We start from the raw sequence: 14,115 nt of genomic DNA on the forward strand, positions 1-14,115 counted from the left end.
CTGATGGCTATAATACTATTGCACAACCCGCTAATTAAATTAAAACTGTGAAATGAAAACAGTAATACAGCATTGTTGTACCTTTAATCACGGTGCATTAACACTGTAATACCATCACAGAACGTGAACCAATTTTTACTGTATCCTTAGGGACCCATTTATCAAAGTGAATTTGATCTTTTTGCCATTGGGCACATGGTTGGTCCTAGATCCCCTTCAGCAAAAGGACCTGGACGAGATGTCGAGCGAGGGCAGAAGTGCTGTTCCATGTCCTGAACGCACTGTTATTTTGTCCCAAATCTAGTATCTGGTCAACAGTACAAAATTGTTTGCTTGTCATGCTTCGGGCAGGTTACTATTCCCAATAGATGTCCACGTGGATAGTAAATTATGACATCAGGGTCCTTTAACTGAAGGGGATCTAGCCGCAACCCTGGGCACACAGTGGTGGGGGTAACACAACTGAGAGATCTATTTCCATTGGGTAGATGGTGTGTGTGGGCAATGCAACTGAGGGGTTGGGTAATTTACAGTTGGGGTATATGGACACTGGGGGTTAATGCTACAACGGAGACATGCCACTGGGGAATCTATTACCACTAGGCAGGTGGGAGGTAATGCCACTGAAAGATCTATTGCCAATAGGGGGGGTGAGGGTGAACACGCGCCAACCCTGCCCTGAGTGCAGATAAAGATGATAATATAATATCATGAACAGTTCAGCATTTGTTAATGCCCACTGTTTGTTACAGCTGTAATTGTAGCATAGATGTCAATGATATATTTATTAATGTTCCCATACTGCAGAAAGAACACATATGTAAAAAGAAAACAAAACTAATTCTTTCTTGACACAGACAAACTAAATTTTTCGCATTTTCTATTTTCACAATCGGAATTTAGACTAAAGTTTGAATTCAGTGACTATTCTTTGCAAAAGTAAATGCACTTTGATCCAAAACAAGTGTCAGTGAGCTGGCTGGGAGCCAGACAGTGGCCGGAGGGATAGAGGGGTGATGGGGAAACCTGGGGACAGGCAGGGGACTGGAGGGAGGGAGGGATTTTCCAGCACTGTCGGGGTGGGAGGGAGAGAGAAGGACGCTCTGTTGCATCAGCTGCAGCAGCAGCACTTACTATAGTGGCTGTGCAGAGTGCAGAGCACAAAGCACTGAGACAGAGCAGCTCTTACCCGCCCGTCTGTGCGCACAGCTGGACCTCCTGCAGCAACTCCTCATCTCAGCCACGCAACAATCATGGAGAAACCATGCGAAACTAATGGCCACATTGACAAATACCCGGAGTACACGGTGTGCCAGGTGGAGGAAGATGGCAAAGCTGCAAAGAAACGTGCTGGGCAGAGATGTGCCCAGTTTCTAAGAAAGAATGCCATAGTAATACTGACAGTGTCCGGGGTGCTGGTAGGGGTTGGCCTGGGCACACTGGTCAGGAGCATGAACTTGACCAAGGCACAGATGACCTATTTTGCCTTCCCCGGAGAATTGCTCCTGAGAATGCTGAAGATGATCATCCTGCCCTTGGTTGTGTGCAGCTTGATCTCTGGCGCTGCCAGCCTAGACACCAGGTCACTGGGCAAGCTGGGTGCTATAGCTGTAGCCTACTTTTTGGTGACCACCCTCATGGCTTCAGGTTTAGCCATTGCCCTGGGCTTCATCATTAAACCAGGGGCTGGGGCAGGTGCCCTGAACTCCAACGCACTGGGCATAGAGGACACCATCACAACCAACAAGGAGACAGTGGACTCTTTCCTGGACCTGGTCAGGTAATTTCTTTCTTTTTGCTCTTACCAGGACACACTGATGTACTAAACTCAGTTGCTGTAGAGCCTCTTAGCAATTACACCTGTAAATCATGCCATTATTCAATTCAATGTTCCCACCTGCTAAAATTATTATTTTGCCATACAAAAGACCCCCCAGTAGCATGGGTGCCAACTTTTCAAAATGAATGGGTGTGCCCCACCATATGCCATAGACATGGATAGTGGCAGATAAAATATTGGGGTTGCTCAAGCACCCACAGAGCTGGCCCCTGTGCCCAGTTGCTCATAGGTACATTAAGCAACCATTAGTATTGAAACCTTCAGCATTCCTACCTGGCAAGGCATGCTTGATCTTGTAGTTCTTTAACAGTGAGAGCAACACAGACTTTCGAAGAGTACTGTAACCAATTCACCAGTCTTCGTTGGTTATATTGCATGTCCTATAGATTGTAAGCTTGCAAGCAGGGCCCTCTTACCTCTATGTCTGTCTGTTATTACCCTGTTTTGTTCTATCAATGTTTCCAATTGTAAAGCGCAACGGAATATGCTGCGCTATATAAGAAACTGTTAATAAATAAAATAAATAAATAAATGTCTAGACTGTGATGAAGTTTAATTTCCCCATCTAGCCAGCATTCTTTGTGACTAAATATGTGATATATATATACACAGTGCTTTATTTAGTCTGATATATAGCAGCTTAGTCACTATGAAGATGCTTATATTGGCACCAATTTAGCTGATGATCCCTCACAGATATTCGTCATTTAACATCAGATAAAATAATGAGTTATTGCTTTAAACTTAAATATGTAGTTTGCCTTATACAGCAATACACCACTAGATGCTAAACGGCAGGCTGCTTCATTTAGTACTTCTATATAAAGAACATTATCTTAGCTGGCATGTGTAAGTGGCTCTAATATGATGCAATCCCACCCTAGATTTACATGTCTATTGTGTGGGCACAGCCTGGATTGCTGTTAGGATGTATTGTATATATAGACTGGGTTTTGTCTCCACCAACCATATGCTATAAAGATATTTGGTGTTTCTCTCTGTTGGTCTACAGTTATTATATCCTAAATATACTGGTAATTGCTTCATCAAGGTAACTATTATTGCTAAGACCATGAATTTCCTCTGATGCAGGTTACAGGATGATGGCAATACTGGTCCAATTATTCTCTTTTCAGAGAACACATTTCAAATTGTTTTACAAATACAGATGTGTCCTGGTACACTGTGGCTTCATTCGCTCCAAACAGCCCCTCACGGCGTGCCCGGTTCCGGGCAACTCGGCCATGCCGAGCGTCTTTCTTGCTCAAAATGTGCTTAAATAAAACAACTGTAAGTGACAAAGTCCTCTGCAAAATGACAAAGATCAATTTGATGTGTGACATTTGTACATATATGTGCGAATAAGTCTGAATCTGTATACGCAGTGCTACGATGCAGCGGCCGCGACGTTTTCTCACGCCAAGTTCCGATATGCTTCATCTGTACATGTTTAAAACAAAGGGGAAGATTTATCAAAGCTTGGAGAGAAGTACCCACTAGTCAGCTCCTAACTGTCATTTTTCAAACACAGGGCCTGATTCAGAGCCGCTCGTAAGCAGCCGCTCGTTCGCTCCGAGCGATGTTCGCACATCTGCGCATGCGTATGGGTCGTAATGCGCATGCGCCAACCAGTCAGTGCGGTCGGAAATCGAGCGCTCGCAAAATAGCGAGTGGCTGCTAATTTGAGTGACAGGATGAGGCGTTTGTGGGTGGTAACAGGGGAAGGTGCTTGAAAATGGGGAGTGGTGATCCGAACGCAGGCGTGCCAAACGGTCAAAACGGGCGTTTTAAGGGTGTGCATAATTAACAAAGCAGCGTCATCGGCCACGTCACTTGGTTGTCTCTTAGCCTGAACTGTTCGCATGATTGCGGTAGGAAAATCCTACCACAAGCACTGTGAGCAGTTCAGACGCCTTTCGATGTACTCGATTAATCTAATAAATAGCGGAGATGACGTAAGATGCGAGCGGCCAGGGGGCGAGCGGCCAGTTCATGTTCTTCGAAAAAGTATTTGCTGTTCCAAAATTGCATTGAAAAAAAATAATAGTTGAAAATGTCTCTACGTTGTAATTTTTGTCAATTGATTCCCCTATAATGTGTGGGGCAAAACACCTCTGGTAAACTTCCAGCCAATTTTGCTGCTTATTCCAGTGATGATGCTCAAGTAAATGAAAGACCCAAATAATCCTGCCATTATGTATGAGCACCAATCCACTGTACTGGTCTCCAAATTGGTCATAACCTGCAAGTGGCCAAACTGGACGAGAACCAATCATTAGCCTTGGTCCTAGCAGTTGGGCCACTGCTGGGATCACTGCAGTTGTAAGGTGATCATAGCCCAGGCTGACCTCATCCGACTACCAACATGTCAATTTCATTTTTAGGCCATACATGCTTAAGTAACATTAGCGCAACAGTGTCACCAGTATTAGAGCCCAAATAAATAGGTTCATTTACATCATTAGTGTTCATTCTAGGGTGGGCAGCGTGGCTATCGTAGTAGGGCAATTCTTTGTGAGCGCCAAAGACATGCGTGCTCCTGAAAAAGGGGCATGGTAACTAGAAAAGGGGACGTGTCCTTGAGATGCGCCCACTTTTCATCACTGTAGGGGGCATCCCAGCACTCACAAAGACGCTGGGCTGCCCACAAGGTCTACCTGCAGTGTGAATAGATGCGGAGCGCACGGCGTCTATTCACTCGCCGGTGATTGTTTCATGTGAACTTCTCCCCCCCCCGCAGCCCGCAGGTGGGGACGGCTGTTCCGGCGGGGCGCCGCCATAAGGGCAGGGCGCATTTCAGCTACTTCATATCAGGCAGGGCACGGCACGGCACCATGCTGAAACAGCCTAGTGGGAACACTAATCATGGCAATCATACTGGCTGGATTATCATCAGATGTTATTAATGAAATGGGTGTAATTTATCTAGCTTCCAAAACCTGACAAATAGTGGAGCAGAGAAAATCCTCCTATACACAGAAGGGGTTACCGTGGAGAAATCTAAGATTTCTCCAGCGGTGCCCCAGCTCTGTGCCAGGATCACTTCCCCCATACAGCAGGGATGTGCAGCCAGGGCAGGCAGTGGAGGCAGAGCCTGCCCTGTCATACTCCCTCCCCTATCATACTCACTGTCATGCTCCAGAGTTTTCATATAAAAATTATGTTTTTATACATGTGTGCCTCCACAGCCATTGACCTCACCGCACGTCACTGCCATACAGTAGTATGGGGAGAGCGATTCATAGAAGCACGGAAAGCTCAGCTTTCCGTTTCGCGTCAGCAAATGTATTCACCATCTCAGGACGGCGTAATGTGCCTCCTGTGAGGAGAAGAGCAGGGAAGACAACTGTCTCTCTGCTCTCCCCGCCCCCTGCTGCTTCAGCTGCCAATCAGAGAAGTCCAGGGCCGGGTCATCTCCTCCTGGCTGTCTGCTGCCACAGTGCTCCTTCCCTCTGCCCGGGAAGCCAGCGGTCGCAATGCCGACCGCTGGCTTCCCGACTGCTTAATCCCGGCAAGGAACAAATGACAGGCGTCGAAATCTCGACGCCTGTCATTAGACCTACGCCGGGAGCCCGACACCCGGCTTACCGATCGAATGTAAGCCGGCCGCGGACAGCCGCGGGGGAGGGAGGGTTAGTTTGGGGGCTCCCGGGGGGGACTTAGGGTTAGGCACCCTCTGGGAGGTTAGAGCTAGGCTAGGGGAAGGAAGGGTTAGGGTTAGGCACCCCCAGGGGGAGGTTAGGGGTAGGCACCCCCCCGGGAGACTTATGGTTAGACTGCGGGGAAGTGTTGGTTAGGTTTAGCCTCTTAGAGGGGTTAGGGTTCAGGCACTGGGGGGGGGGGAGGTTAGCCACCCTAAAGGAGGGTTAGGGTTAGGGGGCAGAATTAGGTTAGTTTATATTTACCTTAAGGACGATCAGGATTTCCTCCTCTGTCGGGCTGCCGCTGTCGGGATTAGAACCGCCGCGGTAAATCACACTGATTCCCTCTGCCCTACCCCTGCCGCTGCTGTAGTAAGGTGACCCGACATATGCATATGCCGGGTCACCACCTCTTAACTAGAGATGAGCGGTAAAACCGAACCGCTAATCTCTACAGTGCACACTGCCCCCCACTCCCCCCTCGCACTGCCACACCCCCCCGCTCGGAAAGCCCACCCGCTCCCCACCTTTCACTGCTTCAGACGACGCAGTAGCACTGCAGTGAGCCGGCACATGCGCAGAAGGGGACAGCCATACCGCAAGCAGAGGACCGGAGAAGAAAACTGCATCGCAGGACCCCCGGATACCGGATCGCATCGCTGGATAGGTTAGTATACGTGATTTGCTCCTTCTCTCAGCTATACATAGCATCAAACTGATGCGATCTATAGTGATAAGTAACAATTTACGACCGCATATCTTCATGAATAGACCCCATAGACCCACAGAATGATGAGTTACACAAACACATGGGGTTATACTGTGTAAATGCACAGTAATGTACAACAAGTAGTAATATGTATTTTCAGATGAAAATGTTATGAGATTAACCACTTAACTGGCTAATATTTTTTCCAAAAACCGCTCAAAAATTGTTGGTTTTTTTATGATTAAATTAGGTCAAAACAGTCTATCCAACACAATTTTATTTTACAAAATTTTACAAAAATATATATTTGTTTTGAAACATTGACATAATAGTAAATTATTATTATTTTTTTTTTTAAATATCAACTGCCGATGTATCGGAATATCGATCATCAGTACATTGCGACATCGCGACTTTACATTTTCCAGGAGGGTACAATAGGGGGCTGATGGCTGGTTCATTTACATTTCCCTGGCGGCTACTCCTCTCTGGAGCTGCTGTGTGTGTGTGTGGGGGGACGGGACTGCCTGATCAGCAGTGATCGGCAGCACGGCAGTCACTGGGGGAGGGTGCAAGGATGGGAGGTCCCTCTGCCATTGATGGCTGCGGGAAAATTATTAGTGGTTGCAGTGTTTGCGACCATGTCAGGTAATGCAAAGCCTGGCGTGGTCGCAAATGATGCAACTATGCCAGGCCAGTGGTTAAGGGCTTGACTCAGAGGTGGACATAGTTGCAGACTCTAATAATAAATTAGAAAGCGCTATAAGTTTATAAAAAATAATAATACTTAAATCTGGGTTAGGGCATAAATAAATAAATAAATAAATAAATAAATTAAGAAATATAACAGACATACTGTATGTGTTTCGAATTCACTGCATATATCCCTACAGATCCAGTATATTTATTTATTTATTCTCTAACACATAGATTTAATTATTATTATTTTTTATACACTTATAGCACTTTCTGATTCATTATTATATCATAAAGTATTTTGTTTATGCTAGCTGCTTCCAGAATCATAAGCGCTTGATTAACTTTATTTTAGAGTTGCAGACGGCTCTAATCTGCGGCGGTATGCGGAAAGTTGCACCGTAGAGTGGACTTCGGCCATACCATCGGACATTAGAGCAACTCTATGGTTGCTCAGAATCTCTGACAGTACATGGCTGCCGGTGCCAGTGGAACTGCCATCCGCCAACATGCCTGCCTTCGAAAGCCACCTCCTTCAGTCACCGACCAGGATCGCCTATTGAAAGTGCGTGATCTCCATGTAATTCTGCCGGTGGTAACCATCGGGGCGCATGGACATACACAGATTTAAAACATTGGACTAAAACAGTCCACCTCTGAATCAGGCCATAAAAGAGTTATGTCAGTTCTCTCTTTTATCATTGAAATCAAGCACATTTTGTGGCTGTTAAGGGTGGACGCACTTTCATATAAGAAATAGCTGGATTGGTCACTGTAATGAGGACGGGACTTTATGCATGACAGAACTCAGTGGACAGCACTATGCAGTAATTGATTTGCTCTATGAACAAAACTAGGAAGCAGGAATCCCAGCTAGAGTGTCACATTCAGTAGTATTACATTATTTATCTGCTTCCCGCAGTTATGGCCATCTATCCCATGGAGCGGCTCTTACATCAGTAAAGAACCTTCTCATTAACCCTCTGAGTGCATATTTTTGCTTTAAAGGATAACAAAAGTAGACACAAACAATACATATTGTAGTTTACCTTATAGCCATTTTTTGTATTTTGAACAAAGAAACAATATTATGATGTTAGAAAATATCCAGCTTAATATCCATGTAGTCTGTCACTTGGATATTGCATTTAGTCATTTCCATTCTGGTTATACCAGGGTGTCAATGCCTATTGTAGTCCGTTTCCAGCTGTGATGTCCTAGTGTAACCACCCTTAATATACTATCCAGGCTGCCTAATGTATGTGTATATACTCTAGGCAGAATATGTATACGAGCACTGGTCTATTTGCACTATTTTGAAGTGATAATTGTACATAATTTTCAGTTTCACGGATAATAGAAAGGATGGCATAGCTGGCATTGTATAATTGCCATAATATAATAATCAGAGAGGGTGGAGTGGGTACTATTTACTTGGGCCTGGGTTGGTTGGAAGGACCCGGGTCAGCGACCGCCACCACCTAAAAAAATCCGCCCTGCCCCTGTATAGTAACACAGCTGCAGTTGCACATTCGGCAGTGAGAGCAAGGAGACTGCTGTCTCTCAGCAAAAGTAATACTCTCTCTTTCACTGCCCGATGTGCCACTGCGGCTGCACTGCTGTACAGACGTGGTGGTAGTGGGCAGAGAGAAGAATTATTAATGGTGGGGCCCTGGACTTCCTCTCTCCCCTGGAGACACCCCTGTGCCAAGCACGTGGAGCTGCGACTATGGCCTGTATTCAATTAGAGGCGAAAAGTCGGAAAAGTTTGTCATTAATTTGTGTTAAAAGCTTTATATCTGCTTATTTGTAAAAGTGCTGAAAAATGGTAGAAAACAGTATTTTTGGTGAAAATAAATAGTCCTGTCAAATTTGGGGTACTTGAAAATGGGTGCTAGCATATTTTTGTGTCTCTAAAGTGAACTTTTAAAAAATGCGAAAAACCACCCTCATACATGCAGCTGCAATCCCCAAAACACTTGGCCCCTCCTTACAGGACCCCAAGAAGTCTATTTCGCTAGTTTTTATAGTTGTTCCCCCACTTTTTACTTTTTCGTCCCAAAAATGACATGTCTTTTTTGGGGTGTTCTGAGGTAATTTTTTTTCCATTGTTGTTGATTTGTCCTTTGGGGGGCTTTCCCAAGGGTTCTGAATCGTTTTCCCACGTTTGCACCCCAAAATAACGATTTTGCACTTTTTTTCACCTGCTATTCATAGGAGATACTTTTCTGACTAATTACAATGCTTTGAGTTTCCGCTTAGGCGAAATTGTCGTGGAATTGAATATGGAGATACTTTGAAAACAGGCGTAAGGTCAGAATCCGCGGAAACTTATCTCCAAACGGCATATATATATATATATATTTATACAGTGCTCGAAGTGGGGGTATGGAAGGTATTTTGTAGGTAGGGGTTACAGGTGTGATTTTTTTTATCATTTAAAATGACTTAAGGGGGGAAATTCAATTGTTTGTGCCCGCAGCTGCTACTACTGGGCGCCCGATTGAGCAATTCAATTGTGCGTCCACGGCGAATGCTGCGGGTGCACAGGTTGCTGCTCGCGCCCTCCTGAGGTGGTGAACAGAAATCGTCAAAAAGTCCTAGTTTAGGCACGCTAAACAAGACTTTTGAAGGGCTGAACCAAGTCTATATGGACGCGACATGCGCAAAAAGGCATGGACGCTCAAAAACAAGTGAATATCGCCCCCCCCCCGATCTCCTGACACTTTAGATGAGAGATCGGACGCAATAAAACAATGCAGTAATGTCAACCAATATTAATTTGGCTTTTTTTTTAGGGTACAGGCTGATCTCCTAATTTTTTAAAGAATTTCTGTGGATTTTTGCAGTAAAATTTGTCGCAACCAATTTTTTTTTCATTTGGATAACGCGAGAATCGTGAGTGTGCATAGCTGCGGTAATCGGAAATTGGGCGTGATAGGTGTGTTCATTTTTGCAGCAAAAGTCTTGCGAACAATTGGAAATGCCCCTAAATATCCCCTGTAAAGCTCTGCATTATATGTGTGCGCTAGATAAATAACTGTTATTATATAAATTACATTTGTAACCAGACAGTGCAAAGATCACTCTTCTTATGATGATGGAGCTCGCAGAGAACCAACATCTTCCTTTATACTGTGACCACTGGCAGGTCAAGGGAATTAAATTGTCCATTTAGGGTTTCTGTTATTGTATCAGCATTTTGCCATTTACCTACACATAACTACTTATATCCAAGCAGAGGCCAGATATCAGTCTACTAATTAGCCTGGATAGGACGCCTCATGCACCAACAAATCTCACTGGAAAGTGTGTTTTTATCCTTTTAAATAACACATGTAATTAATAGTTAGAAATGTTATACATGAAAAACACAATGTCTCCTTACTCTCATGACCTAAAGTGGGTTGGGTATGAGATACCGGCGGTCGGGATGTCGCTGGTCAGAATACCGACAGCGGCATCCCGACAGTGAAGATCCTGACTGCGGTAGGTAAGTATAGTGCAACTTACCCTAACATCTACTCTAACCAGTGGGGGACTGGGCCGGGGTGCAGGGTGCCATCTGCCCCCCGGGCCATTCCGATTTTACTGTTTTAGGGCCACCAGTTGCATCAGGCACCCGGGAGCAGTGGCGGATCCAGGGGTGCACGGTCGTTTCTGACACTTTTTTTAAACCTAAACGGAGAGCAGCGTCAGCGTGGCACTGCAGTGGGCCGCAGCGGTATTGACGGCGTTACTAATACTCATACTCTGCGACCGGCCGTGAGATTTTCAGGATCCCAGCTGAAATTGTCCGCTGCGGCCGCCCCTGTGTAACCACGCAACTATTAGAAGCCACACTAGCCTCTGCCACCGCGGTCACCTAGGAGAAGCAGGAGGAGGTGAGCGTAAAAGTAACCTGGCACAAGCAGCAACATGCAGCACTGTCCGCTCTACACATCAATTGCAGCAGCACCACTGGGCCTGGTACCTACTACACTTCCCACCCATGAGCCAAAAGAAGTAGAAGAGAGGACCCTGAGTGACACTTCCTGCATCATCAGTGACAGTCAGCCATGTGTGGTAAGTGATAGTCTCTCTCTCTCTCTCTCTCTCTCTCTCTCTCTCCTTGTGTCAGTGTCCCTCCTTTTTCTGGCTCTTCTATTATCCCCTTTTTACCTCCTCCTTTCCTATCTCTTCCCTGAGGCTTGTCCCTAGAGGGACAGGGTGTTAGAGTTTGGGTACAATTGCATTATTCTTTTTTTTTTTTTTTTTTGGGGGGGGTTTAATATAGAGCTGCTTGTTTACATAGGAGAGTGCCACTGGTGTACATACATACATGATTGTATGTATGCATGATTATATATGAAATATATATTATGTGTGTATGTCTATCTGTATGTATATGTGTGTATATATATATATTATATATATATATATATATTCACAGGTTGTTGTTGTTTTTTTTTTTTCTAGAAAGCCTGGGCCACTTGCTTGTGTTGCCCCCCAGGCTGAAAGTTGCCAGCCAGCCCCTGACTCTAACCCTCCCTCCTCGGAGCCTAAACCTAACCTCCCCCTCCCGCACCCTAAACCTAACCCTCCCCACTTAGTGGCTAACCCTAACCCTCCCCCTAGTGCCTAACCCTAACCCCTAAACCTAACCTACCCATCCCTGCACCCTAAACCTAACCCTCCCCACTTAGTGGCTAACCCTAACCCCTCCCCCTAGTGGCTAACCCTAACCCCTAAACCTAACCCTCCCCTAACCCCCGATACTTACCTTCGGGATGCTGGCAGTCGGGATACTGGTGCCGGGATCCCGACGCTGTCGGGATTCCAGCGCCAGCATTTAGACCGCGGCATCCCGCACATCGGGATGCTGACTACATCCCCTTAAAGCAACTATACCACATCAATTTCTTTATAGCAAGTTAAATAGCTTTAAAGCATGCATCTGACAGTTATTGTTTTTTACTGTTCTTCTACAAATCATCTCTTTTTCAAAACTTCTTTGGAAGGCAAGCAAAAATGGCTGACAGTCATACACAGTATCTGGATAGATGGACACTGTAAAGGTCGACAATCAATGGGTCCACAGGTACAAAATGTCGTATATGGAAAAGATTTCTGGACTGCACAACCTGACTATGGGGGTCATTCAGACCCACTCGCGAGCGGCAGTACGCTCGCAAGTGGGTCGATGTTCCCCACTGCGCATGCGCACGACGGAGGGAGCTCCGTCGTGCGCATGCGCGAGACCCGGCGAGCTAAGGACTTTCCTTCGCTCGGAATGTCTCATCAAAGGGGACGTGCTGTCGATGGTGACTGACAGTACGCCCCCTTTGGTGGGCGTGCCGGGGTCGTGCCTGCCAGATGGAGGCGTTCCCAAGGGAACGCCCGTCTGAAGCCGGCCCCACTGACATCACTAGTGATGTCAGTGGGAGTGATTTTGGCTCTGATAGAGCCAAAATCACTCTTGGCCTTGCGGTTGGGAAACCCAACCGCAGGCTTCCACTCGCAGTTCCGATGGTCGCGATGGTCAAGACCATCGCGACCATCTTTTTGCACGCTCGTATATGCTGTGGGTGGTGACCCACAGCTATACGAGCGTCCAGGAGGACGCTCCATTTTAATGGAGGTGGGCCCTGATTCAGAGCGAGCGCTCTGGTCAGAGCGTCCGGCTCTGAATCAGGGCCTATATATACAATGGGAGGTGCTACCTGATGAGACTAATTGCAGATGTTGCACATCTGAGGGAAAGGAGACGCCCGCATTCTGGACTGGCACCCTTCCTTATTGGTTTAAAAGCATGGAGTATGGCAATGTATATGCACACTGTATTAGGCACAATTCTAGGTAAGTCCTACAAGTTATATACTGTAGTGCAATTTTGGTTCATTTTTGGGGCGTGGGTCCCCCTGGATTGCGTTGGTTGGTCTGTTTCAGGGCACTGCATTATAACACATTTTCCTTTATAACACATTTTAACCCTTCACTGTGTGTCTAATATATATGTACTTCACTTTTTTATTTTCATTCTTTATATGCAGCAGCAGCTGCTCCTAACTATCTCTTTACACTGCACTTTTCTTACTATGGTGGTGCCCTGGGGCGGCTTAGCCTGGCCGGTTTTGGGGGGTCCTGCGCTCTGGATTTGAACCTTAGTATGTTAGTGACCTACCCGAAAGAGGTTACCTGGATATGGTGGGTAGGCCCATAAGCCTGGCCATGATTATGCTAAAAACCTCTATTGATTGCAAAACTTTATTGCATTTATATATATTATTGATGATTTGGAGTTGTGCACCTGAGATTTTGTCTGTTTCTGAGGTACAAAATGTCGACTGACAAGAGGTCGACAGTGCAGAATGTCGACAGGGTTAAAAGGTCGACTGGTACACATATGGTTGACACATATTTTTTATGGGATTTTTAAATTTTTAATGTTAGGGTTTAGGCTAAGTACCCATCAGAGGGAAGTACAAAAGACGCGATGGTCATTCCAAGTTTCCTACATCTCAGAGCACACGATATAGAGCGCACACACTATGCAATGTTACAAACGATGGCATGACATATCACGTCGGAGCATTGTATCCAATTAATCTCTTTTCCTATATACACTATGCAATCACTGGCAGTTTAGGTGATGTCTTCAGAGGAAAGCTCAGACCAATATATCTTGTGGTCGTCTGGTTGAGAGTACACATTGCACGATGTACATGACATCTTCCCATCTGACGTGCAGCGCATCAGATGTGAAGATGTGACAAATGATGCACGTGAACGCACGATTGAGCATACACACTATGCAATGTGAAAGATATGTCGCTCCGATATATTGTCTAATATATCACTTAATGTATACCCAGCCTTAGGGTTAGTGTGAGGATTAGGCACTTGGGGAAGAGTGAGGGTTAGGCTGCCATAGGGGTAGTGATAGGCACCAGGCGGAGGGCTAGATTTAAACGAGGATTAGGTATAGGCACTTGGGGGAGGGGAAAAGGGATAGACACTAGGGGAAGGGTTAGGGTTAAATTACAGTAAAAAAATGTGACAACCATTTTTGTGTCGACCATTTGAGCCTGATGACCTTTTGTACCTGCCGACTTATTGCACGTCGACCATCTGGTGTCAACTCACCGACTGTCGACCGTTACATTGTCGATCTTTTGTACCACACCAGTCATACACAACATCAGTCTGTGCAGGCTCACAGCTCTTAGCATGCCATATGATGGCAGAAT

General features: G+C 45.7%; 1 protein-coding gene across 1 annotated transcript in view; it reads left to right on the forward strand.

The window, feature by feature from the left end:
- Positions 1–1,093: 1,093 nt before the first annotated feature.
- Positions 1,094–14,115, forward strand: part of SLC1A4 (solute carrier family 1 member 4) — a 75,549-nt gene continuing 62,527 nt past the window's right edge. The window contains exon 1 of the mRNA XM_088477243.1: positions 1,094–1,780. Within this exon, the coding sequence (XP_088333369.1) occupies positions 1,254–1,780 (527 nt within the window). The 5' untranslated portion in view covers positions 1,094–1,253. The remainder of the gene's footprint in view (positions 1,781–14,115) is intronic.

This window comes from Taudactylus pleione, unplaced genomic scaffold, assembly GCF_031769625.1.
Source record: "Taudactylus pleione unplaced genomic scaffold, aTauple2 ptg000201l, whole genome shotgun sequence".
NCBI classification, from domain to species: Eukaryota; Metazoa; Chordata; class Amphibia; order Anura; family Myobatrachidae; genus Taudactylus; species Taudactylus pleione.